The 27,832-nt window shown below is 42.1% G+C and overlaps 1 protein-coding gene across 1 annotated transcript in view; it reads left to right on the top strand.

Moving 5' to 3' along the window:
- The window catches only part of GGT7 (gamma-glutamyltransferase 7), a 203,036-nt gene that overhangs the window by 129,216 nt on the left and 45,988 nt on the right, over positions 1 to 27,832 (top strand). Inside the window, exons 10-12 of the mRNA XM_053714073.1 lie at positions 12,758 to 12,846; positions 20,597 to 20,749; positions 25,039 to 25,156. Of these exons, the coding sequence (XP_053570048.1) occupies positions 12,758 to 12,846; positions 20,597 to 20,749; positions 25,039 to 25,156 (360 nt within the window). The remainder of the gene's footprint in view (positions 1 to 12,757; positions 12,847 to 20,596; positions 20,750 to 25,038; positions 25,157 to 27,832) is intronic.

The raw sequence follows: 27,832 nt of genomic DNA, 5'->3' as shown, positions 1-27,832 counted from the left end.
TCCACGGAGATGGTGAAGAGTATGTGGTGTTTAGTTGTAGTTTTTATTCTACTATCAAGAGTTTGTTATTTTAAAATAGTGCTGGTATGTACTATTTGCTCTGAAACAGAAAAAGATGAAGAGTTCTGTTTGTGAGAGGAGTATGATTTTAGCAGCAGTAACTAAAATCGATTGCTGTTCCCACATAGGACTGTTGAGATGAGATAACTTCAGTTAGGGGGAGCAGTTGGCAGACTTTTCTGCTTAAGGTATGACTAGCCATATTTCTAACAAGACTGTGTAATGCTGGAAGGCTGTCATTTTTCCCCTCATGGGGATCGGTAAGCCATTTTCTTAGTCTCAAACAGAATAAAGGGCTTAATATGGGCTATAAAACTGGTAGACACTTTTATGGGCTAGATCGATTGCTTTATTTAGGCATTTTATACAGTTTGATGTTGAAATTCACACTTTATAACTTTGGGGAACGTTTTTTTACGTCAGGCACTGGTTTAGACACCTTCTCAGTCAGGAAGGGCCTTCTCTGTAGTAGGCAGAGCCTCATTTTCGCGCCATTACTGCGCAGTTACTTTTGAGAGCAATACATGCAGCTGCATGTGTGTGGGTCTGGAATTAGTTGAAAAGGTTCCTAGAAGGCTTCATTTGGTATCGTATACTCCCCTGGGTTTGGTGAAGTCGCAGCAAAGGCTGGGGCTGGGACTGTAAGGGGGTTAAAACTGTAAAACATTTTAAGGGTTAACAGCCTGAAATTTGGGGTGCAATGCTTTGAATGCTTTAAGACACTGTGGTGAAAATTTGGTTAAAATTGAACAATTCCTTCATAGTTTTTCACATATTCAGTAATAAAGTGTGCCCTGTTTAAAATTTAAAGAGACAGTAACGGTTTTGTTTTAAAACGGTTTTTGTACTTTATTGACAAGTTTAAGCCTGTTTAACATGTCTGTGCCTTCAGATAGACTATGTTCTGTGTGTATGGAAGCCAAAGTGTCTCCCCCTTCAAATATGTGTGATAATTGTGCCATAGCGTCCAAACAAAGTAAGGACAGTACTGCCACAGAAAGTAAAGATGCCCAAGATGATTCATCAGATGAAGGGAGTAGACATAGTTCTACATCATCTCCTTCTGTGTCTACACCAGTTTTGCCCACGCAGGAGACCCCGAGTACTTCTAGCGCGCCAATGCTTGTTACTATGCAACAATTGACAGCAGTAATGGATAACTCCATAGCAAATATTTTATCCAAAATGCCTGCATTTCAAAGAAAGCGCGATTGCTCTGTTTTAAACACTGTAGAGCAGGAGGGCGCTGATGATAATTTCTCTGTCATACCCTCACACCAATCTGAAGTGGCTATGAGGGAGGTTTTGTCAGATGGGGAAATTTCTGATTCAGGAAGAATTTCTCAGCAGGCAGAACCTGATGTTGTGACATTTAAATTAGAGCATCTCCGCGCACTGCTTAAGGAGGTGCTATCTACTCTGGATGATTGTGACAACTTGGTCATCCCAGAAAAATTGTGCAAGATGAACAAGTTCCTAGAGGTCCCGGTGCACCACGACGCTTTTCCAATACCCAAGCGGGTGGCGGACATAGTGAATAAGGAGTGGGAGAAGCCTGGCATACCTTTTGTCCCTCCTCCTATATTTAAGAAATTATTTCCTATGGTCGACCCCAGAAAGGACTTATGGCAAACAGTCCCTAAGGTCGAGGGGGCGGTTTCTACACTAGCCAAACGCACGACCATTCCTATTGAGGACAATTGTGCTTTCAAAGATCCTATGGATAAAAAATTGGAGGGTTTGCTTAAAAAGATTTTTGTACAGCAAGGTTACCTCCTTCAACCTATTTCGTGTATTATTCCTGTCACTACAGCAGCGTGGTTCTGGTTCGAAGAACTAGAAAAGTCGCTCAGTAGAGAGACTCCGTATGAGGAGGTTATGGACAGAATTCACGCACTTAAGTTAGCTAATTCCTTTATTTTAGATGCCGCTTTGCAGTTAGCTAGATTAGCGGTGAAAAATTCAGGGTTTGCAATTGTGGCGCGCAGAGCGCTCTGGCTAAAATCTTGGTCAGCGGATGTATCTTCCAAGACAAAATTGCTTAATATCCCTTTCAAAGGTAAGACCCTCTTTGGGCCAGAATTGAAAGAGATTATTTCAGATATCACTGGGGGTAAGGGCCCTCCCACAAGATAGGCCTTTCAAGGCTAAGAATAAGTCCAATTTTCGTTCCTTTCGCAATTTCAGGAACGGACCGGCCTCCAACCCTGCAGCCTCTAGACAAGAGGGTAATGTTTCCCAGACCAAACCAGCTTGGAAACCGATGCAAGGCTGGAACAAGGGTAAACAGGCCAAGAAACCTGCTGCTGCTACCAAGACAGCATGAAGGGGTAGCCCCCGATCCGGGACCGGATCTAGTAGGGGGCAGACTCTCTCTCTTTGCTCAGGCCTGGGCAAGAGATGTTCAGGATCCCTGGGCACTAGAAATAGTCTCTCAGGGTTATCTTCTAGAATTCAAAGAACTACCCCCAAGGGGAAGGTTCCACATCTCTCGTTTATCTTCAAACCAAATAAAGAGACAGGCATTCTTACATTGTGTAGAGGACCTGTTAAAAATGGGAGTGATACACCCAGTTCCAACTGGGGTTTTACTCAAATCTGTTTGTAGTTCCCAAAAAAGAGGGAACCTTCAGACCAATTCTGGATTTAAAGATTCTAAACAAATTTCTCAGAGTGCCATCGTTCAAAATGGAAACTATTCGAACGATTCTACCTACAATCCAGGAGGGTCAATTTATGACTACTGTGGATCTAAAGGATGCGTATCTACATATTCCTATCCACAAAGATCATCATCAGTTCCTAAGGTTCGCCTTTCTGGACAAACATTACCAGTTTGTAGCTCTCCCATTCGGGCTAGCCACTGCTCCAAGGATTTTCACAAAGGTACTCGGGTCCCTTCTAGCGGTTCTAAGACCAAGGGGCATTGCAGTGGCACCTTACTTGGACGACATTCTAATACAAGCGTCGTCTCTTTCAAAGGCAAAGGCTCACACAGACATCGTTCTGGCCTTTCTCAGATCTCACGGGTCGAAGGTGAACATAGAAAAAAGTTCCCTGTCTCCGTCAACAAGTGTTCCCTTCTTGGGGACAATAATAGAATCTTTAGAAATGAAGATTTTCCTGACAGATGTCAGAAAGTCAAAGCTTCTAAACGCTTGCCAAGTTCTTCACTCTGTTCTATGGCCTTCCATAGCTCAGTGCATGGAAGTAGTAGGGTTGATGGTTGCATCAATGGACATAGTTCCTTTTGCGCAAATTCATCTAAGACCATTACAACTGTGCATGCTCAAACAGTGGAATGGGGACTATACAGACTTGTCTCCAGTGATTCAAGTAGATCAGAAGACCAGAGACTCACTCCGTTGGTGGCTGACCCAGGATCACCTGTCCCAGGGAATGAGCTTCCGCAGACCAGAGTGGGTCATCGTCACGACTGACGCCAGTCTCTTAGGCTGGGGCACGGTCTGGGATTCACTGAAAGCTCAGGGTCTATGGTCCAGGGAAGAGTCTCTTCTCCCGATAAACATTCTGGAACTGAGAGCGATATTCAATGCTCTCAGAGCTTGGCCTCAACTAGCAAAGGCCAGATTCATAAGATTCCAATCAGACAACATGACGACTGTTGCTTACATCAATCATCAGGGGGGAACAAGGAGTTCCCTGGCGATGAGAGAGGTGACCAAAATCATCAAATGGGCGGAGGATCACTCCTGCCACCTATCTGCGATCCACATCCCAGGAGTGGAAAACTGGGAGGCGGATTATCTGAGTCGTCAGACCTTCCATCCGGGGGAGTGGGAACTCCACCCGGAGGTATTTGCCCAATTGACCCAATTATGGGGCATTCCAGACATGGATCTGATGGCGTCTCGTCAGAAATTCAAGGTTCCTTGCTACGGGTCCAGATCCAGGGATCCCAAGGCGACTCTAGTGGACCTTCAACCTAGCTTATGCGTTTCCACCGTTCCCTCTCATTCCCAGGCTGGTAGCCAGGATCAAACAGGAGAAGGCCTCTGTGATTTTGATAGCTCCTGCGTGGCCACGCAGGACTTGGTATGCAGACCTGGTGAATATGTCATCGGCTCCACCATGGAAGCTACCTTTGAGACAGGATCTTCTAGTACAAGGTCCATTCGAACATCCAAATCTAGTTTCTCTCCAGCTGACGGCTTGGAAATTGAACGCTTGATTTTATCTAAGCGTGGGTTTTCGGATTCTGTGATAGATACTCTGGTACAAGCCAGAAAACCTGTGACTAGAAAGATTTACCATAAAATATGGAGAACATTTATCTGTTGGTGTGAATCCAAGGGATTCTCATGGAGTAAGATTAAAATTCCTAGGATCCTTTCCTTTCTCCAAGAAGGTTTGGATAAGGGATTATTAGCGAGTTCTCTAAAAGGACAGATTTCTGCTTTATCTGTCTTGTTACACAAACGACTGGCAACTGTGCCAGATGTTCAAGCTTTTGTTCAGGCTTTGGTCAGGATCAAGCCTGTTTACAGACCTTTGACTCCTCCCTGGAGTCTGAATTTAGTTCTTTCAGTTCTTCAAGGGGTTCCGTTTGAACCCTTACACTCCATAGATATCAAGTTTGTTATCTTGGAAAGTTCTGTTTTTGGTTGCTATTTCTTCTGCGAGAAGAGTTTCTGAATTATCTTCTCTGCAGTGTAATCCGCCCTATCTGGTGTTTCATTCAGATAAGGTTGTTTTACGTACTAAACCTGGTTTCCTTCCAAAAGTTGTTTCCAACAAGAATATTAACCAGGAAATAGTTGTGCCTTCTTTGCGCCCGTATCCAGTTTCAAAGAAGGAACGTTTGTTACACAATTTAGATGTAGTCCGTGCTTTAAAGTTCTATTTAGAAGCAACAAAGGATTTCAGACAAACGTCTTCTCTGTTTGTCGTTTATTCTGGCAAGAGGAGAGGTCAAAAAGCTACTGCTACCTCCTTTCCTTTTGGCTGAAAAGCATCATCCGATTGGCTTACGAGACTGCCGGACGGCAGCCTCCTGAATGAATCACAGCTCACTCTACTAGGGCTGTGGCTTCCTCATGGGCCTTCAAGAACGAGGCTTCTGTTGATCAGATATGTAAGGCAGCGACTTGGTCTTCTCTGCACACTTTTGCCAAATTTTACAAATTTGATACTTTTGCTTCTTCGGAGGCTATTTTTGGGAGAAAGGTTTTGCAAGCCGTGGTGCCTTTTGTTTAGGTAACCTGATTGGCTCCCTCCCTTCATCTGTGTCCTAAAGCTTTGGTATTGGTTCCCACAAGTTATGGATGACGCCGTGGACCGGACACACCAATGTTGGAGAAAACAGAATTTATGCTTACCTGATAAATTACTTTCTCCAACGGTGTGTCCGGTCCACGGCCCGCCCTGGTTTTTTAATCAGGTTTGATAAATTTCTTTCTTTAACTACAGTCACCACGGCACCCTATAGTTTCTCCTTTTTTTCTCCTGTCCGTCGGTCGAATGACTGGGGGGGCGGAGCCTGGGAGGGACTATATGGACAGCTTTTGCTGTGCTCTTTGCCATTTCCTGTTGGGGAGGAGAATATTCCCACAAGTTATGGATGACGCCGTGGACCGGACACACCGTTGGAGAAAGTAATTTATCAGGTAAGCATAAATTCTGTTTTTTTTTTTGTTTGTTTTTTTATGGTGAGAGGACTTAGATCAATGAATATTTTAATGGGTTTGTTGTTGAAGTAGGTGTTTTTGCTTTAAGTATCCCTAGTCAAAACATAGGTGAAGAAATAAGTTTAAAAGGTAATTATCCAAATTGAATGCTTTGTATTCTTAGGGTTTCTGCAGCATGTTTCAATTTGAAATGGTCCCCAAACTCCTCCCATACCGTTCCTGTTTCCTTCTGGGTTAAGCTCTATGTACTCATAGGGACTCGCAAATAATGTCTTAGAATCTGATTTTCTTTCATGTAATTAGCAAGAGTCCATGAGCTAGTGACGTGTGGGATATACATTCCTACCAGGAGGGGGAAAAGTTTCCCAAACCTCAAAATGCCTATAAATACACCCCTCACCACACTCATACCTTAGTTTTACAAACTTTGCCTCCTATGGAGGTGGTGAAGTAAAGTGCTTGATTTCTTCTGTGATAGACGCTTCTAAGCATTTTGAAGCCCAATTTCTCTCAGAGTACAGTGTTTGTTTTTTAGAGGGATGTGAGAGAAGTATTGCCTATTGATTTTATGGTTTCACCCATGGGAAATCTATTCAAAGGCTTTCTGTAATCGGTCGCAGGGATTAATTCCCTGCCTCCCTTTTCAGATCGACGTTATACTCCTATACCATTACCTCTGCTGGTTTGGCTATCTGCTATATGTGGATGGGTGTCTTCTGGTAAGTATGTATAATTTTTTTAAGACACTCTCAGCTATGTTTGGCGCGTTATATTATATTGTAAAGTTTTAAATATGTGTTTGCTTATATTTGCCATGAGTCAAGTCTATTTATATTTCCTTTTTGCAGACTATCAGGTTTAGTATGGAAATTATGTTTGGGAAGATTATTTTAATTTTGTTTTACCTGGGGTTCCAGTTCTTTCAATTTGACTTTGTTTTCCAAAATTTACGCGGGCAAACTAGGCTTGCGAGGACACAAAATGCCATTTTTTATGGCGTCATTCTGGGCGCAAATTTTTTTTGGCATGAAGTTGCGTCTATGGTGACGCAAGTTTCGTAATTTCCTGCGTCTTTGTTGACGTTAGTTCTTTTGGCGCAAAGTCACGCTTGTTATGACGCGTGTTGCGTCATTTCCTAGTGTTAGCTTTGGCGGCCTAAAACTTTTCACTTCCTTTTGCGTCATACTTGGCGGGCAGACTTAAACTCTGACATTACAACAGAGTATTGGCTGGGGATATTCAACAAAGCCAAAAAAACCTCGGTCTCTATGAGGCTGCAGAAGATGCATTTTAAGTTCCTAAGCCGGTGGTACCTGACCCCACAGAGGCTCCGCAAGATCTATCCGCATGCGTGCGGGGATTGTTGGAGGGGATGCGGAGAAGAAGGGACAATTATGCACATATGGTGGACCTGCCCACGACTGAGTGTCTTCTGGGAAGGGGTATTTCAGGAATGTAGTCGGCTCCTTGACATCATCCTACCACCTAATCCGAAATACCTACTATATCACGACCTCCCCAAGATAATGGTGGAAGCCAAACATAAGCTTTTCCTATTGATGCTAAATTGCGCCAAGGGCCTGGTCCCAAAACATTGGAAATCTATACAGGCTCCAAACCTTGGTGAATGGAAGCATGGAGTCCGCGATCTGCTTAGTTTGGAACGGTACCATTACCTCAAAACTGGGAAATTGGAAACGCATGAACATATGGTTCTGATCTGTGAGGGCAGGGGACTCTACTAGCCCTCCCAGACCAAATTTGACCTGGTAAACAAGTGGCTGCTCCTTTTGGGAAAGCTACTACCCAATATATCCTGGAGGGGATCTGGCAGTCCCTATACTGAAAGAATACCTGAGGTCGGACATAAGTCGCTTAAAATTTTGACTCCCCCCCCCCCCAATTTTTTTTTTTTTTTCCCCCCTCTCTCTCTCCCTTCCCCTTCTCTACCCATAACCCCACTACTCTCCCTTTTCTCTGTCTTTTCTTCCTGGGGTATGAAGTAATACCCGAACTTTTGCAAAAATTTACAAGCCTAGATTTAAATGCGCAGTATAATGTTATGAGCCTACATTTGCACAATGAGTTAGAAAAGTAAGGAAGAGACATTTAAAAACTATTGTTATTGCTGATTCCAGTATGTAATAACCTGGAAATATTACTATGCACATAATGTCTGTATTTCTTATGGATGTTTTTCTATTCTCTTGGATTTATGTACTATACTCATTCAATAAAGCTTTTTAAAAAAAAAAAAAAATTTTTGTATATAACCCCTCTTCCTTTAATGCTTCTGGTTCTCTTTATATTTTTAAGAGTTATGATGCTTATTTCTTTTACAAGATATGACGAGTCCACGGATTTCATCCTTACTTATGGGATATCGCCTCCTGGTCAGCAGGAGGAGGCAAAGAGCACCACAGCAGAGCTGTATATATAGCTCCTCCCTTCCCTCCCACTCCAGTCATTCTCTTTGCCTGTGTTAGTAATAGGAAGAGGTAAAGTGAGGTGTTAGTTTAGATTCTTCAATCAAGAGTTTATTATTTTTAAATGGTGCCAGTGAGTACTATTTTCTTACAGGGTGTAGCCAGAAGCAGGCTGCCCCTTTTCAATATGGTCTTAGACATGCATAACTAAGGCCCGGTATGTCTCCACAGAATGACAAGAAGATAATCAAGACTTCTTTATAGCTGTGGGACGTTTCATGCTGTTGATCAGCAACAAGGTATGTGCAGCTCCTTTTTTCCTGGGACAGAATTAACAGGAGTCACTGCTACCTTTTGTCTACAAGCCCCTTATTTTACCCAGGTCCTCCATTGAAGTAAGGTGGTGGGGGGTGGATAGTCTGGATCGCTCAGAGCACATTTATGTAAATATGTGGGATCGCTTATGAACTGGATGGAACTTATCTCCGGTGTTTGTGGGAACTCGATGTTTGGCTATAGCTGGCAAACCGTTTGTTTCACTGTATGCGTCCCTTAGTTAGATAAACCACATGGCCGTTTCACTGTGATGCAGCGACATACCTCTGTTTGTTAGGCTTGCTTTACTCAAACACATGGGGCATGTTCTCCCGGCGGTTATCTATTAATACAAGCCGACCGGGAGTTTGTTATATTAGTTTTACTGCATGGCAGCTGGTTGTGAAATTGGAAAGTAGAGTGCACATAATGTTTGTTTGATGGGCTTACTTTATTGAATCATATGGGGCATGTTCTCCCGGCGGTTATCTACAATTCAAGCCGACCGGGAGTTTATTTTATTTACGACAACTGTTTGTACTGTTTCATTGTATTCACACATATGGGGCATGTTCTCCCGGCGGTTATATTTCAATACGCACCGACCAGGAGTTTCCTATCTGCCGACATTCCCTGTGCTCACATCGCTCTCTTCGAGCGTAATTAGGCACTCGGTATTTGACTTACAACTATGGAGAATGTTCGTAGTGTTTTGCTATACATTGTAAACGCCCACGATGGGCGGTCCTTAAGATGGCGCTGTTCAAGCGCACCCTTTTTCTTCCCCTTCCCGGGGAGTTGTGCAATTGATGCGTGTGTTAAAATGAAAGAGTAGAACGCACATAATATTGCTGTTTTTTAGCACTTTGTATACAATTAGGTGCTATTTCTCTTTACAACTGGAAGAGTGGTGTAACGTGTGTCATTTCGTTCTATGACTCTTTGTACAAACACTTCTGTTTTATTGTGCATTTAGGTCATGTTGCCACAAGCATGACGTTTTCAGTATAGATTGTTTATCTTGTGATGCATCAACCCAGCAAGCTTATCGGAGATGTCCGTAGTTGCTCTGACTCTTGTGTGTGGATATATTCCCCTTTTAGCAAGAAAATAAACATTCTCAGTTTAATTTTTAAGGAGACAGTGACACACTAAAACAGATTTTAAGAGTCAGTACTGTTTTTTTTGGTGGGGTTATTGTTCTTTGAAATTCAGCTTTGTATTTCACAACAAGTGCACACATAATATAAAATAAAAAATCTTTTTTCTGGCCCACATGCGGTGCTCTGCGGTTCCTTGCATTTTTTCATATGGAATTGTGGGCACAGGACATGGTTGCTTTAATGTTCATAGCAACGTCTATTTCCAGCTAGGTTTGCATGCTAATGGGAAGTGACAGTAGCGTTTTTACTGGGTCAACCTTTTTAAGAATTGTGGTCATCCTTTGTCATAGGATGGTGCAAAAACACAGAAGAAATAAGTTACTTTGAGATTTAAAGAGACAGTAACGTTTAGTTCTGTGTACATTGTAATATGTGACTTTCAGCTTTTTGTTTGTTAGTTTTTCTTATGTATCTGAAAGATGCAACAAACGCACTCAAGAATAGAGGACCTTATGAGATTCTATATTTCTCAGGGGTTGCTATTGCGCCCTGCAGATGGCATTGTTACGGTTCCAAGTGCAGCTGCTTTTTGGTTTGCTGATCTGTAAGAGTCTTTTCAGTTTGAGTCTTCTTTGGAAGAGATTCATAAAGCTTTTAAGTCAGCTAATTCATTTATTTCTGATGCTTCTGTGCTGATTACCAATTTGGCAGCTAAGAGTCGGGGTTCTTCATCTTGGCACGCAGAACCTTTGGGTTGAGATCTTGGTCTGCGGCTGTTTTCTTCCAAGTCTAAACTTTTGCTTCTCACTTACAAGGGGATGGCCTTGTTCGAACCTCAAACAAGGGTCACCTGTTTAGGTTTCCAGATAGATTCAGTGTTCATGACTCTGTCGTTAACAGACAAGAGGCGAATGATATTGGTTTTAGCTTGTCTAAACCTTCAGTCTCAATCATTCCCCTCAGTGGCTATGTGCATGGAAGTTTTAGGTCTTATGACTGCATCATCGGACACGATCCCCTTTGTTCATTTTCATATGAGACCTCTGCAGCTTTGCATGCTGAATCAATGGTGCAGGGATTATACTCGGATATCACAATTGATATACTTAAATCCTAACATTCAACTCTCTCTGTCTTGGTGGTTTCACCATCACCGTATTGTTCGAGGGACCTCTTCCTGGGCTGTTATCTCAACGGATGCAAGTCTTACAGGTTGGGGAGCTGTCTGAGGGTCTCTGACAGCACAAAGGGTTTGGAAATCTCAAAATGCGAGGTTACCAATCAATATTTTAGAACTCTGTGCTATTTTCAGAGCTCTTCAGGCTTGGCCTCATTAAAGAGAGAACTTTTCATTCTTTTTTCAGACAGACAATATCACAACATAGGCATATTTCAATCATCAGGGGGGGACTCGCAGCTCTTTAGCAATGAAAGAAGTATCTCGGATACTTTCTTGGGCGGAGTCTAACTCTTGTCTTGCGCAATGTGTACAGTTGACTATCACTTCCCTTTGAAATCTGGAACCTCTGTGGCAAATCATTTGTACTGCCGGAAAACAGAGTGTTGAGCACACAGTGTCTACACAGAATGCAGAGCACACATCATTCTGTTTATATTAAAATTCCCATGCTCTTCCACTTCTAAGAAGCACATACTGCACATGCATGATTACGACATCCACTATAACAAGCACAAATCTACGAAATGTAAAAAACAAAAAAAAAACTAGATGGTGGAGGAAGAGTTTGGCAGCCATTTGAAGTAGAATCACACCTCAGAAAAAAAAAAAGTGTCTTTAATCCTATATTGGCTTGTAAGTGCAGTATGATGAATGAAGATTACCTGGAGATAATTTTCATAAAAAATTGAGTTTGTCTGCAGAGTAGACCGTTGACTGTCCCTTTATGTATTGGCTTTAGAAAAGCTGTGTAAACATAGCTAGCAAAATAAATTGCACTCACAGTGGGAGGTAGGAGAGATAAGCAATACAATTTTCTCCTTGTACAGACAGTTATAAAATAAGGAGATCTGATTTCTCTAGAAGCTCAACACATTTTAATGGGTTGATATTAAACCCCCAGCTATTTCATATAAAAGAATAAACCTAAAGGAGCAATTACTCATACATTTTATAGTTTTCAGCTGCAATAACAAGTAATTGGAAAGGCATTAAGGGAAAACAATTTAACAGTACACTGTCCCTTTAACTGATCTTATACAGGTTGAACATTTAAGCTTACATGACTGGTTAAGGAAAAAACATAAATTAATCTCTAGCGACAATCTGCAAGGTGATATTTTTCACAAACCCATTTTTACTTGTGTAGAATGCACCTGATGACATTTTTTTATGTGAAGTCATTAAATGGAAGAATGCAACAGAAATTATCAAGAAGCAGGATATCCAGTGGGTACATAGGTACTAAATTATAATTTCATTTTTAACTGTGTGAATCAAGAAAAAAACACCTATTTGTTTTTCTTTAACCCTTTGAGTGCTAAGCACTTTCCCACCTGGCTGCTAAGATTTTTTAATGTTTTTTTTATTTTTTTGAACAATTGTTTTTATAACTTTTTTAAAAAAAATGTTCAGACCCCCACGACTTACACTGTTGGAAAGGTTAGGCGATTACCTTTCCAATGGTGGGTCTCTGTAGCTGCTTAGATGCCTGAGATACAGGCTTCTAAGCAGCATGCCCCCTGCATTGTTAAGTATAAATAAAGTTGCGCGGTGACGTCATCACTTTATTGCGCGTGATGTCACCACGCAAAACGGGAAGCCCCGGCGATGCCTGTCACTCTACAGGCATGATCGCCGGGGTAGGAGCGGATGGGAGTCCCCAGATCTCCCTCAAGGTGGGAGAGTGCTAGTGACGGCTCTGAGCCGTCATTAGCACCAGAGTGGGAAACTCTGTGACGGCTCAGAGCCGTCATTAGCACTCAAAGGGTTAATAGTAATGCACTCAAGCATATAATAAATAAAATGAAAAAAGCACAAGTTATCTAATAAAAAATGTCAATTAGTTTAGGTTTTTGATTAATGTAAAAATATAAAAACTTGAACTCTGCCAAACTTGTTGAGCCATTCAATTATAATAATTTTGCAAATAATCATTTAGCAGAGAATGCTTTGATATTAAATGATATATAATCTACTGTTTTCGACTACTATTTCATAATACTAACTACCTTGTTCTTCCTACAGACCCTAAAAATAGCCCTTGCCACTGCTAGCAAACTTGGAGATCCTTCCCACGAACCCACCATGCACAGCTTTGTTGAAGAGATGCTCAGGTGATTACATATAAAGATATGAAATACATATGTTGATTTATTTGCAATCTTAAATTCTCTGAATCTAGGGTCACTAAATTTGTCTATTTCTAAGTGCAACTTATTTGTGGTGGACCTTGGTGGTAAGTCTAATTTTTCTTGCCCAGTATCATGGCTTCCTAAGAAATACTGTTTAGATTACTGGATAGTTCCTTTATTATGACCTGATGACCTACAATTTGTTACCATGGCAATAAATATGACAATCCTTTGCATGGGTAGAACTCATAGAGAAATGGTTGTTGCAGCAAAAATCTGCAATTTCTGTCACAAGCTTTTTAAAACTTTTTATTTTTTTTCATTAGATGGTGAGAGTCCATGAGTCATCACATGTGGGAATTTCTCTCCTGATCTAGGTGGGGGTGGGGAGCGCTCTAAGGAGCTGTGAGTTGGACTGTGACTGTGAATATTTATATATTAAATCTATTTCATAAATGATTCAAAGTGTTCCCATAAAATTCTTTTCAATGGATGATATGCATATGCATATTGTTATATAAATTGTGAATACGTAAAAATTGCTGTAAAAAATACTGTAAAAATACTTAATGCGTTAAATGCTTTTACACAATGCTTTCCTCGTGTTATAAGTGTGTAAAAATAAACTGGTAAGGAAAAATATATATTATAGTGGTTTGTTCTCCTGGTGGCAACAATAAGATTATCTAGTTGCAGTATAATTATAAAGTGGATGCAACAATTTAGTTTTTTTGTTGCAGTGAAATAGTGTGAAGTGAAGTGAGCGTGTACATATATGTAGGTTTTAATCCATTCGCACAATTGCTAATTTAGATTTGGAATTTCTCTCCTGACCACTAGGAGGAAAAAGACACCCCAAAACACCAGAACTTTAAATTCGTCCCACTTCCCATGACCCTCAGTTATTTTATTGTGCCTCCTTGATGAGTGAAGTGAAGGGTGTAGTTAACCTCAAGGAATCTCTGTAGTTCCTTACTTGGACGAGCTTCTGGTTTAGGCTCCCTCTTTTCATCTGGCTGTGTCTCATACTCAGATGATACTTTAGTTGCTTCAAAATCATAGATGGAAAGTAAATCTTCTAAAAAGTTCTAACTCTTCAAACCTGTGTGTCTTTTCTGTGGTTCATAATCGATTATGTGACTGTCAGGGTTTTTTCCTGACTTGTTTGCCATGTGCTGCTGGCAGCCATTTTACTCACCTCTCTTGCTGACTCTTGGTGCATTCTGGGAGATGCTGCTCACTTCCTGTACTTCCTTTTATGGCCAGACTGGTTTACATCATCCATGTGAGACAGGATGCAGTCTCAGAATTGTGATGTCATCACTTATTATTTAAAGGGCCTTTGTTCAGTATGCTTTGCCCTTGCGTTGTCTCAAACCTGTTTGTGAGAGCTCCTGTGTATTACCTGGCTGTCTGACGTCCCTCCTGGTTCCTGATCCCTGGCTTGTTCCTGACTCTGCTGTTCTCCTTGTTCCTGATTCCGGCTTGTCTGACTACTCGCTTTGGCTCCTGACTCGGCTTGTCTGACTACCAGTTCTAGTGTTGACTCCTGGCTTGTTATTTGACTTGTGGACTTTTTATTATTTTTTGCTATTAATAAAGGTGTGATTATTTTTGCACTTCTTGTCTCAGTCTTATTCCTGGCACCCTGACATTACGCATGGGCCATGAATCCTGATGGTGCTAATAATCCACCTTTACCTGCCATAATTTCCAGGATGGATGAACAGGATCACCACTTGGATCAATTTGCACTAGCCCTGCAAACCCTGCTGACTCGCACTGCACATTTGGACCAAAGTGTCCCGCAAGTTATGGCTGCTCCTGAATTCCACTGATGCACCTAGTCCTACCAGGAGCTTGTCTGGTTCTGCACCTCTACCTCAGCGATATGGAGGCGATCCTAATCAGTGCAGAGGGTTTTTGAACCAGGTGGGCATTTACTTTGAGATGTTACCTCAGGCGTTTCTCTCTGACAGAGCTAAGGTGGGATTTCTCATCTCTTTACTCTCTGACACAGCTCTTGCCTGGGCTAATCCCTTGTGGGAGACTAATAAACCTGTGATTTCAAATTACCCTGAATTTGTGGCCTCCTTTCTAAGGGTTTTTGATGTTCCAGCTCGCTTCTCCTCTGCTGCTAAACGACTCATGTCCATTCAGCAAAGTACAAGAGCTGTTGCTCAGTATGTCATTAAGTTCCGTACGCTTGCAGCAGAGGTAGGCTGGAACAATGAAGCCCTTGTTGCCGCCTTCTTTCATGGACTCTGATGTGATTAAAGACGAAGTTGCTGCCAGAGATTTACCAGAAGATCTCGAGGCATTGGTGTCTTTTTTGATCCTAATTGACATCAGACTAAGTGAGAGGCCTTCTTTCAAGGAGCGCTTGCGGAAGCCTCCTGTACCGTTGTCTCCTACATGTTCGTTCCCACCCATGCCTCCCTCTCCTCCCATGCCTCCTGGTCCCGAGTCACCAGGTACTGCTGAGCCGATGCAGTTGGGATTCACACATCTCTCCGCGGCGGAGAGGGCCTTTAGGAGGAGGGAGGGGCTCTGCCTCTATTGTGGGTTACAGGGCCACCTTTTGAAGTCTTGTCCTACACGGCCGGGAAGCGCTCACACCTAAGGTCCTGTCGAGGGCAGACCTTAGGTGGTTTATCCTTGTCCCCGGAACCGCTAAAGGAGAAACCTTTGGTCACGGTTGTCCTTTCCTGGGTGGACTCCTCCATAGTCACCCAGGCTCTTGTTGACTCCGGTGCTGCGGGCTATTTCACTGACAGTGCTTTTGTATTGAAGCACTCCATTCCTGTTTTGCCTCGGTCCGTTCCGCTTGCTATTGAGGCTGGCAGGCCCCTTCAGCGCGCACTCGTTACTGACGAAACCGCTCCGTTGTCCATGGCTGTTGGGGCTCTCCATTTTGAAACCCTCCAGTTCCAGGTGATAAACCTTTTTCCGGTTGTTCTGGGTTATCCCTGGCTCCAAAAACACAATCCCAGTCTCGACTGGCGCAGGTCCGAAATTTTGTCGTGGTCTCCGCAATGTATTTCTACTTGTCTTCAGAAACCAGTTAAAGTCTTGTGCACTTCTTCAGTATCTCAATTGCCAGAGGAGTACCAAGAGTTCCTAGACGTTTTTGACAAGGTGCGTGCCGGTACGTTGCCTCCTCACCGGTCTTACGATTGTGCCATAGACCTGCAACCCGGAGCCATTCCTCCTCGGGGCCGGGTTTACCCTCTGTCACAGAGAATTGTGCTATGGAGAAGTATGTTTCCGATGCTCTGACGCGGGGGATCATCCGCAAATCCTGCTCTCCTGCAGGGGCTGGCTTCTTCTTTGTGAAGAAAAAGGGTGTCAAGTTAAGACCATGCATCGATTATAGGGGTCTTAATCGTCTTACCATTAAGAATGCTTACCCTATTCCGCTCATTCCGGAACTCTTTGACCGCCTCAAGGGAGCTACGGTCTTTACTAAGCTTGATTTGAGAGGAGCGTACAATCTCGTTAGGATCAAGGAGGGCCACGAATGGAAAACAGCATTTAACACCAGGAGCGGGCATTATGAGTATCTTGTAATGCCCTTTGGCCTATGTAATGCTCCTGCTGGTTTCCAGGAATTTATTAATGATGTCCTACGAGATATGTTGCAACAGTGTGTTGTGGTGTACTTAGACGACATCCTCATACACTCACCCACACTTGAGGCTCATCGTTCTAATGTTACACGGGTTCTTCAGAGACTACGTGAGAACGGCCTGTTTTGTAAACTTGAGAAATGTGAGTTCCATCAGACTTAAGTAACCTTCCTACGTTATGTTATCTCCGTTGCAGGGTTCTCCATGGATCCTGACAAGTTATCTGCAGTTCTGCAGTGGCCTCGCCCAGTTGGTCTTCGGTCTATTCAACGTTTTTTGGGGTTCGCCAATTACTATAGAAAGTTTATTAAAAACTTTTCTTCCTTGGTCAAACCTATTAGACATGACACGTAAAGAGAATGATCCACTCCATTGGTCACCTACTGCCATTAAGGCCTTTGATAGTCTTAAAGACTGCCTTTGCTGCTGCTCCAGTTCTGGCTCATCCTAACCCTGTCCTGCCTTTCGTTCTTGAGGTCGATGCGTCTGAGACTGGAGTAGGTGCTCTCTTGTCTCAACGTCCTACACCTGATGGTTCCTTGCATCCGTGTGGTTTCTTCTCTAAGAAATTGTCTCCAGCGGAGTGCAATTATGAAATTGGCGACAGGGAATTACTGGCCATAATTTTGGCACTCAAGGAATGGAGGCATCTTCTTGAAGGTACTAGCGTGCCAGTGCTCATTCTTACTGACCACAAGAATTTAACTTATCTATCTGAAGCAAAACGTTTGTCGCCCCAACAGGCCAGATGGGTGCTATTTTTGTCTCGGTTTAATTATGTGGTCTCCTACCTGCCTGGTAGTAAGAATGTTAGGGCTGATGCCCCCTCTCAACAATTTTCACCTCTGTCCAAGGAGGAGTCTGTACCTACTCCAGTTATACCTCCTGACCATATTTTGGCTACCATACATACTAATTTGACTTCTCCCTTGGGGGAGGAGATCCTGGCTGCACAAACCAATGCACCTCCTGAGGAACCTAGTGGTTAGTGTTTTGTTCCTGAGAATCTTCGAACTAAACTTTTGCACACTTACCACATCCTAAAGCCGCAGATCACCCAGGCAAGAACCAAATGATTTGGTCTGTAACTCGACAATTCTGGTGGCCAGGTTTTCGTTCTGATGTTGCTGCGTACAGAATAAGACTCCTCGACGTCTTCCTGTGGGTCTTCTTCAACCTATTGCTAATGGTGAGCGTCCTTGGACACATCTTTCCATGGACTTCATTGTCGAGCTCCCTGTTTCCAATGGCAATACTGTTATCCTTATGGTGGTTGACCGTTTTTCTAAAATGTCGCATTGCCTTGAAGAAGTTGCCTACCGCTCAGGAGCTTGTTTCAATTTTTGCCCGTGAGGTCTTCCGTTTACATGGGTTACCCAAGGAGACAGTGTCGGACCGGGGTAGCCAGTTTGTCTCCACATTTTGGCGTTCCTTTTGTGCTCAAATGGGGATCCAGCTCTCCTTCTGCTTGGCATATCACCTTCAATCCAATGGGGCTGCGGAACTGTCTAATCAAGCTCTGGAACAGTTCCTCCGTTGCTATGTCTCAGATCACCACAATAATTTGTCTGAACTGTTACCTTGGGCAGAGTTTTCTCGTAATAGTGCTATTAATGCTTCCTCCAAGTTATCCCCGTTCATGGCGAATTATGGGTTTCAACCATCCTTGTTGCCCGATTCATTCATGTCTCAGGGTATTCCGGCTTTGGAGGAGCATCTCCGGCAACTCCGTTCCACGTGGGTGCAGATTCAGGATTGCCTTCATCGTTCCAGGCTGATCGTAGGCATCCGCCTGCACCTTCCTACCAGGTTGGTGAGAGAGTTTGGCTGTCCTCCCGCAACTTGAACCTTCGTGTGCCTTCCAATAAACTGGCTCCCCGTTATGTTGGTCCTTTTCGAATACTTTGACGGGTCAATCCTGTGGCCTATGCTCTTGACCTTCCTCCTGCAATGCGCATCTCCAATGTTTTTCATGTCTCCCTCTTGAAACCATTGGTTTGTAATCGGTTTACTACTGTGTTGCCTCGTCCCCGTCCTATCTTTGTTGACAACCATGAGGAGTATGAGGTCAGCAGCATTATTGACTCTCGTATGTCCAGGGGCCGCGTACAGTATTTGGTTCATTGGAAGGGCTACGGTCCAGAGGAGCGTTTATGGGTTCCCTCCTCTGATGTTCATGCTCCCGCCCTCCTCCGTGCCTTCCATGCCAGTTTCCCCAATAAGCCTTTTGTCCTCCCGCGGGGGAGGGGTCGTCGATGGGAGGGTACTGTCAGGGTTTTTTCCTGACTTGTTTGCCATGTGCTGCTGGCAGCCATTTTACTCACCTCTCTTGCTGACTTTGGTGCATTCTGGGAGATGCTGCTCACTTCCTGTACTTCCTTTTATGGCCAGACTGGTTTACATCATCCATGTGAGACAGGATGCAGTCTCAGAATTGTGATGTCATCACTTATTATTTAAAGGGCCTTTGTTCAGTATGCTTTGCCCTTGCGTTGTCTCAAACCTGTTTGTGAGAGCTCCTGTGTATTACCTGGCTGTCTGACGTCCCTCCTGGTTCCTGATCCCTGGCTTGTTCCTGACTCTGCTGTTCTCCTTGTTCCTGATTCCGGCTCGTCTGACTACTTGCTTTGGCTCCTGACTCTGCTTGTCTGACTACCAGTTCTAGTTTTGACTCCTGGCTTGTTATTTGACTTGTGGACTTTTTATTATTTTTTGCTATTAATAAAGGTGTGATTATTTTTGCACTTCTCGTCTGTCTGATTCCTGGCACCCTGACAGTGACTTGGTCTTTGCACATTTTTTAAGTTTTATCTCTTTCATGTATATGCTTCTTCTGATGCTGCTTTTGGCATTCATGATGGTGAGAATCCTTGAGCCCCACCATTTCTTTTTGTTCAGGTGGCAGCAGTACTTCTTTTGCACTTCTTTTGCCTCCTCCTAGTGGTCAGGAGGGGAATTCCCACAATTGATGATTTGTGGACTCAATTTTGTTTTTGTATGCAGATCTTTTGCTTTGTAGCGATTAATTTATGATGCATATATACAATTACTTTAATGTCCTTTTAAGAAGACTTGATAGAATTGTATACTCTGGAAAAGAGGGAGAGCAACTCTTAGCCTGAGGCTATGCCCTTCCCATTACTCAGCATGCTTTCACGTTTTGTTTTTAACAATCTAGCTAATGCTAAGGTATTTAAATACTTATATACTCAATAGAACCTTTTTTGGACATTATTATGGTCTCTTTTTAGTAGTTTTTCCTTTTGCAAGTGTTCTGTCCAGCATCATCTTGGGCTGCACATGTGGGCTTGCAAATGCCAATCCACAGTTGTCCATAGCATGGGCTGGTCAATTTTCTGTTTGTAAGCTACCAGACCACCCATAGTAAGTATTGCTATTGATGTTTACTTTGTCACTATTCATGTTTGCTTAAACAGGTACTTTTCTTATAGCTAGCACTTTCTCTATTTTACATGAACATCCTTCAAAGCTATGTTAAGATAAATATTGCTTGTCTTTCACTTGCCTATATTGATCTCACTTTTTGGAATATAGAAAGTTGCATTTACAGAAAACGGCAATCTTGCAGTGTGTGTCTAGTTTAGAAAATGTAATGCGATATCTCACTAGAGTGTTCATGTTAAACACATTCCTAATAAATAGGAAATGAAGACTCATAATAACTTATAGAGGGGAAGCAAGGTCTGTGACATCCCTTGAATGAATACTAAATGTTGCATTTTGTTTCAGAATCTCCCGTTGGTATCGGTGTGCATCTGTATCAGTGTGGGTGTGTAGTTGTACGTATTTGTGTGTCTGAGACATCAATTCATGGCCATCAATTTATCTGTTGCATGTAAAAACATTCTTTTAACTTGTCGCCTATGGGAAGTATAATGTACTAACACGTGTAGCAGCGCTACCATCAAGTTGATTAGCAGAGTTCTTTGAATCATCGTGTTTTGTTATAACGCAATAAACGGACAACAGTTCAATGTCTGTATCAGTCTCTATATTGTATCAGTACTAGAACAGCCTTTTCAATTTATATATGTATTAGTTACTGGAGCAATATAAATCTGACATATATTCTTCTCCCGTAGTAAGTCAGAGACTAGTTTCCTCCGACAGTTGATAAATGAGACTCATGCTGCACCGACTGAACACTACATGTCCTTTTACCCTCTGGATGCTGGAACTGCTGCCAGTCAGGCCTTGGTTATCGGCCCGGATGACTTTATTGTGGCTGTTGTTAGGTAAGTGACACTAACAATCTTTTGCCACTGTAGCCCAAATGCAGTCCATTATAGTCAGATCCAAAAAGTAAACTATACATGCCCAATACCAAGGGCAGCAGATTTCTAGCATCGGGTCCCTCATCACCACGGGTTATATGTGAATAAACTTGCTTGTACTAACTGATAACTGCATGCTTTCCTCCACCTGAGTTTGCAACATTTTATTGAAGGTTCAAAAATAAATTGTGCACTCACTCCCTAGACACGAGGGAGCACAGAGGATGTGTCATCGTTTTAAACTAAATTTATTCCATGTACTGTATATATTACTGACAGGAAAAGTGTTACATCCTTGCACCGTGTGTTACTAGAAAGGAAAGGGTTAAAAGCATGCTCTGTAAATGTTACTAAGAAGAGGGTTTAATATGAGGGTTCCTTTCAGAAAAGGGGAATAAAAAACATTGAACTGTGCACTGTATAAATATGAGGAGTTATAAATGGGAAGGATGCATGGGGCAACAGTTTTCCATGTGACTAGAGCCGCACAAAACCTTAATACTACAGTTAATATTTATATTCTTTACTTTGAGCATATAAAAGTTTGTTACCATTCTGCGATTATTAAAACTATATAGTCAAAATAAAGAATGTCTTACATCCACAGTGCACTCAACTACTTTATATTTGCAGGAATAGTTAATAAGAGAATACATATTTAGTAGTTTACTTTTTAAATTTGAAATATAAATAAGAATCAGAAAAAGCAAGGAAAAAGGTCCTACATTGTGTTCTGTAGTTGTAACAAATAATTTGAGGCCAACGTGATTAAACAATTAGAAAGTTTATTTACTATAATAAAAAGGTAAAACATATATGCAATTACAATAAAACAGCAAGCAAATTATTTCAGTCAACTATTTACAAATTATATTTATTTTGCAACCAGCAAGTTATTAGTCACAACCAATTAGTCACAACCAAAAGTTTTCTCTAGTTATACTGAAATAGCAAAACAAGCTTTAAGTTATATAATACTTAATACTTAACTTCAGTTTTTTCAATTGAAGATTAGAAGCTCCACAGCACCATAGCCCAGATGTAATCATTCAAATAGCTTCTTAATTCTGTGCTTCTTGCCATCATCTAGTTCACTGTTTAGAAGCTCAGATAATTCTAAGAACAATAGTGAACAAAGTTTCACCGCCCCATTTTTAATCATAAAGTATGCGACATTTGATAATTACTATGATCTATTATGTTAAAGATTTAACTCCACTATAAGAACACTTGTCCTGCTGGCAGGAAGAACATTAAGTGCCCCACTTCAATTGATCTAAAGACTCTGCCTTTGCTATCCTCCCCACTGATCTGTTTATAATTGGGAAAGTAATTGATCTACTTTGGTATCTGATAGCACATCTGCAGGTAACTGAGGCCAATAACACCATTAGGAACATGTGGCTATCACTGAAACTTACAAATATAGCAAATGGCAACCTGCATAAACAGCTTACATGCCAGCGCAATTACTGTTTACCCATCAGACTGTCCTCAGTGCAAATAACCTCTACCTAAACCACCCCCTAGTGCATACAAAATTGTCCTCCTTTACCCCCTAGCATAGATAACCACTGTGCTCCTGACCACAATTAATCCCTTACCCTAACCCCTAAATGAGCCCTACCTGATCCTAACATTTTAAAATCTAGACTCCCCCAGTGCAAGTGACCCCTTTCTCCACCAAGTCGAAGTTATCCATACCTGACCCCACTGTAATCCTTTACCCGTATGGTTTTCAGCTGTCCTCATCAAAAATAGTGAATTACCAAGAGGTGACAGTAGAGTGGTTTTGTCAAAATCCTACACCCACTGAGAGTTGCACACAAAGCAGTTATTTTATCCTCGGCTGCCAGTTAGACACAAAACAATGATCACTTGTCTGCTAGTAACTATAAATAAACACAAAGCAGTGTGTTGCCCCCTTGGTACTTAGGGCTAGATTTACAGATCATTTGCATTTGGGGGCATGTTAAACCTGCCTAGTGTTTTCTCCATTAAAATCTACTCATTATTGCAAGGCCAAAAACATGCATCTGCTTCAGATGAACTTATACATAAGCCAGTGCAGTTTTAAGATCTACTTGACCGGTAAATATAAATAACACAAAATGTAAAATTAGTGCAGTGGTTTGTAAAGTTTTATTAGCTAATCAACTAGGAAGAATCTCCTCTAATACTAAGATGACGTTTCCCTAAGCAGCAGCTTAGAAATCCAGACCTGTTAGTCCCGTTTAGTCACTTTTATTGCCATTAACACACAAAGCAGTGGTTTTAAAGGGACATGAAACCCAAATATTTTCTTTCATGATTCAGATAGAGAATACAATTTCAAACAACTTTCCAGTTTACTTCTATTATTTAATTTGCTTCTTTCTCTTGTTATCCTTTGCTGAAATGTTTATCTAGGAAAGTTCATGTGCAGCAGAGAACCTAGGGTCTAGCTGTTGATTGGTGGCTGCATATATAAACTGATTGTCATTGGCTCACCCATGTGTTCAGTTAGAAACTAGTAGTGCACGGCTGCTCCTTCAACAAATGATACCAAGAGAATAAAACAGATTAGATAATAGAAGTAAATTAGAAAGCTGTTTAAAATTGTATTCCCTATCTGAATAATGAAATAATTTTTGGGGGTTTCATGTCCCTTTAATCCCCCTTTGGCTGCCAGTTATATACACAGGGCAGCAAATGTACACATTTTGCTACCAATAACATGCAATTTAGTGATTTGTCAACTCTCCTTGCACATAGATTAATTTCATCTTTGAATAGAAACATATTTGTAATATACATGTATTGGCAAAAATGCTTCTATAAAAGTTATCACTGTTTTAGTGTTAACATTTTTCTCTGCACGTGCATGTGAAGCATAGCTATATATTCTCAGTGCACCAGCATTTTACATACTGCAGCTGCTCAAAGTGCCAGTGGGGCTTGTATCACTTCAGCAAATTGAGCAATTACCAGATGATACAAGAACCTTAGGCTCCATGGGCAAGTGCTGTGTTTAAAATGCTGGTGCATGGTGCAGACTTAAAGTGAAGGTCAATTCGATTCGAAGTGCCCGGTTTTTATAATCCTATTAAAAACAAGGGCACTTTAATTTATCAAAATTGACATTTCACTTGTTTTCTTCAAAAACTTACCTTTTAATCCTGACAGCAGCTCCAGCCCCGGCTGTCGGAAGCCTCTTCATACGTCAGAAATTAAGAATCCGGCTTCCTCCAATCACGCCCCCCCCCCCAGGGGATTTATGGCCTGAGGCAACGCCGTGATTGGGGGAAGCCGGATTTGTCATTTTGGACCCGCAAAGAGGGCTTGCGACGGGCGGAGGAAGCGCTGCAGCGGCTGTCAGGATTAAAAGGTACGTTTTTGAAGAAAACAAGTGAAATGTCAATTTTGATGAATTAAAGTGCCCTTGTTTTTAATAGGATTTTTAAAACCGGGCACTAATTCATTGAAATTGACCTTCACTTTAAATACATTTTTGAAACAGCTATAGCTTTTATTAGAATAATTTTTACTAATACAGTACATGTATATTGCAAAAAATATTCTATTCAAAAGTGTAATGAATCCATGTGGATTTAAATTTTGGCTGGAATGTCCCTTTAACTACTAGTAATAAAAGTTCAGTGATTTAAACGCTTTTGTGCCGGTAATATATACAGCAGCTTTTTTTTTTTTTTTTTTTTAAAGCCCTTTGTGGTAGTATGACAAAGAGCAGAGATTTTGTTTTAACATCACTTTTAACCCATATGTATGCACAAATCCTCTCCCCAGAAATACAATACTAATATCTCTGAGAGATTGAGAAATGATAATAAGAAAAAAAAATCTCCACCTTAACCCTTTCCTGACGGTACTTATATGTCTACGTCAGAACAAAGTTCCAATGTAAACAAATAAGTAAAAATTTAAATCACGCAATCGTTCATGCAATTTCGTGTTTCAATTATGGGATCGTGCCAGGGGAGAGTGCCTATGATGCTAGGCACCCCCTCCAGCCCGCGATCCCATTCAGGAAGCGCCTATGACTTCAGTACAGCCAAACAGTCAAGGACGTTCCTTGCTGTCCTAATGGCGCTAAAACCCAGTGTAGTTAGGACGACATGGAACGTCCTAACGGCGGGAAGGGGTTAAAATGGTTTCGATTATTTCAACTTTCTATCCTTCTCTATGGGTTTTTCTTATCTTTTCTCTACTCCTGTCTCCTCTTCTGTCCTCACATTTGTTTATCGTTTCAGCTCTCTGAACCGTCCTTTCGGGAGTGGCATAATTACACCCTCTGGGATCATCCTCAACAGCCAGATCTTGGATTTCTTTTGGAGAAATGGAAGTGGGGACATCTCATCTCAGGCACCGGTAATGATCTTAAAAAGCTGACTTATGCAATGATAAAACAAATGCCCTGGTCTAATTCTGTTTGAATCTAAAATGTTTCCTGCTCTGTTATAATCTCTTCTTAACCTTTTTTTTTATTTACATACTTTTATTTTACAAGATACAATGAGTCCACGGATTTCATCCTTGTGGGATATCGCCTCTTGGTCAGCAGGAGGAGGCAAAGAGCACCACAGCAGAGCTGTATATATAGCTCCTCCCTTCCCTCCCAGCCCAGTCATTCTCTTTGCCTGTGTAGTGATAGGAAGAGGTAAAGTGAGGTGTTAGTTTAGATTCTTCAATCAAGAGTTTATTATTTTTAAAATGGTACCAAAGTGTGCTATTTTACTATAGGGTGTAGCTGTAGTCCTTGTCAGCCTCTAGAGTAGAGCTACAGGGGGCTTTAAAGCAATTGGAACTGGTGGAGTTTTACCCTCTCTGCGCCTCCCATGCTAGTGCTGCCCTTCTGGTTTGATGGTCTTAGCAAATAGTAACTAAGGCCCTTTCTGTGTCCAGAGAATTGCTGGAGGGAAGAAGACCTCTTGTTCCTGTGAGACGTGTCATGCTGTCGCTCAGCATAGAGGTAAGTGCAATCTTTATTTTTCTGGGCCATGCTACCTCAGAACTGGCTGTACTTTGTTATTGGAAATCATAGGCTCTCTAAGAAGGGCTTTCCTATATTACATAGTGTGGGGTTGTCATGTATCATGTCATCAGGCACTATAGTTTTTCTTTTACATGTTTGGGGAAATGAACTGTTTCTGTAAGGGCTCCCTTCAGGTCACTACCGATGTGTACCAGGGACTGACTCTGGGGATGTGTTACCGGAGACTCCGGTTTATAGCAATGTGTGTTGTTTTGGTTGATAAGGTGGTATTACGTAAACTTGCCAGATTTTATGTGGCTGCCGCAACAGGTTACGGCATTTCAAGTTTGGGGTTTGCTCCGTCCTGTTATGCATACGGCGCTCCTTCTCGGATGTTTTAGAAGACACCCACGAAGGGCGGGGCTTCGTTTGGCGTGCTGGGGCTCAGTAATTAGCAGCGCAGTGCTCATTCTCTTCCGGGACGATCGGATTATCGATAGAAGCTGTGTTCTGGTAACGCCAAGACCGCATGGTTGTGCACTAAGCAAGCGGTCTTGGCCATTGTGGGATCAGTATGGATTGTGCCTGAGAGTGATCGGCAGACCGTAGGGGCAGGTAGGCACCTCAGCAGAGCTGTTGAGGCGAGGTGCTGATTCTTGTTAGGAACTAATTTTCACTGAAATCGTAACACACACATAAATTGGTAGGTTTTTATATTCTACGAATATTGCTTATATTTTGTCATAGTTTGTAAAGGTAAACATTTCAAATATACACCTTAAAGTGACAGGACCAATTTTGACTTGTTTTTTTCTGTTATCATGGAATCTGATGCAATTCAGACTGCAGCCTGTTCCATGTGTTTGAATGCCACTGTGGAACCTCCTGTTCCTTTTTTTCCCTTCCTGCATTGAGAGGGCTTTGCACTATAGAGACAATATTTTTCTTGATACATCTTTGTCTAAGGCAGATGCTTCTCAAGAGTCTACGAATCAGATGCAGTGTATGCCGCAACTTTCTCCCCAAGCGTCACAGTCCCTAACGCCCGCTCAGGTGGGAACTTGTATTTCGCCAGTCTCTGCTTCTTTTACATTAAAGGACATAGCCGCAGTGATGTCCTCTACTCTTTCTGAGGCGTTATCTACACTTCCCATATCGCACGGCAAGCGTACGAGAAGGGACAATTACGTGGTTAATGCAGCCTCTGATACTAGTATGGCGATTGTGGAAGTACCTTCCAGGGTTCTGAGTTGGAAGGTACAGAAGTCCTTTCGGAGGGTGAGCTTTCTGATTCAGGAAATGCTTTGCCCCTAACTGATTCTGAAGTGTCTTTCAGGTTTAAGCTTGAACACCTCCGCTTATTGCTGAGGGAGGTATTGGTTACGCTGGATGATTGTGACTCAATAGTGGTTCCTCCAGAAAAATTTAGTTAATTGGACGGATACTTGGAAGTCCCATTTTACTCATATGTCTTTCCAGTTCCTAAGAGGACTTCAGAAATTATTGCAAAAGAGTGAGAGAGACCTGGTATTCCTTTCTCTCCCTCTCCCATATTTAAAAAGATGTATCCTGTAGCCGACGCTATTATGGATTCTTGGCAGACAGTCCCTAAGGTGGAGGGAGCTATTTCTACCCTGGCCAAAAGGACTGCTATTCCCATCGAGGATAGTTGTGCCTTCAAGGACCCTATGGATAAGAAATCGGAGGGTCTTCTTAAGAAGATTTACGTTCACCAGGGATTTCTATTACAACCAGCGGCTTGCATTGTTAGTTACCAGTGCAGCCGCTTATTGGTTTGATGCTCTGGAAGAGTCTCTTAAGACTGAGACTCCTTTTGGAAGAGATACAGGATAGGATTAAAGCTCTTAAATTAGCTAACCTGTTTATTACGGATGCTTCCCTGCAGATTACTAAATTTGCGGCTAAGAGTTCGGGCTTTGCCATCTTAGCACGCAGGGCTTTGTGGCTGAAGTCTTGGTCTGCGGATGTGTCATCCAAGTCTAAGCTTTTGGCTATTCCTTACAAGGGAAGACCCTGTTCGGGCCTGACTTGAAGGAAATAATTTCCGACAT

Source organism: Bombina bombina, chromosome 1, assembly GCF_027579735.1.
Source record: "Bombina bombina isolate aBomBom1 chromosome 1, aBomBom1.pri, whole genome shotgun sequence".
Classification (NCBI taxonomy): Eukaryota; Metazoa; Chordata; class Amphibia; order Anura; family Bombinatoridae; genus Bombina; species Bombina bombina.
Note: the sequence above shows the minus strand (reverse complement) of the source record. Positions and strands in the feature narration are given on the sequence as shown.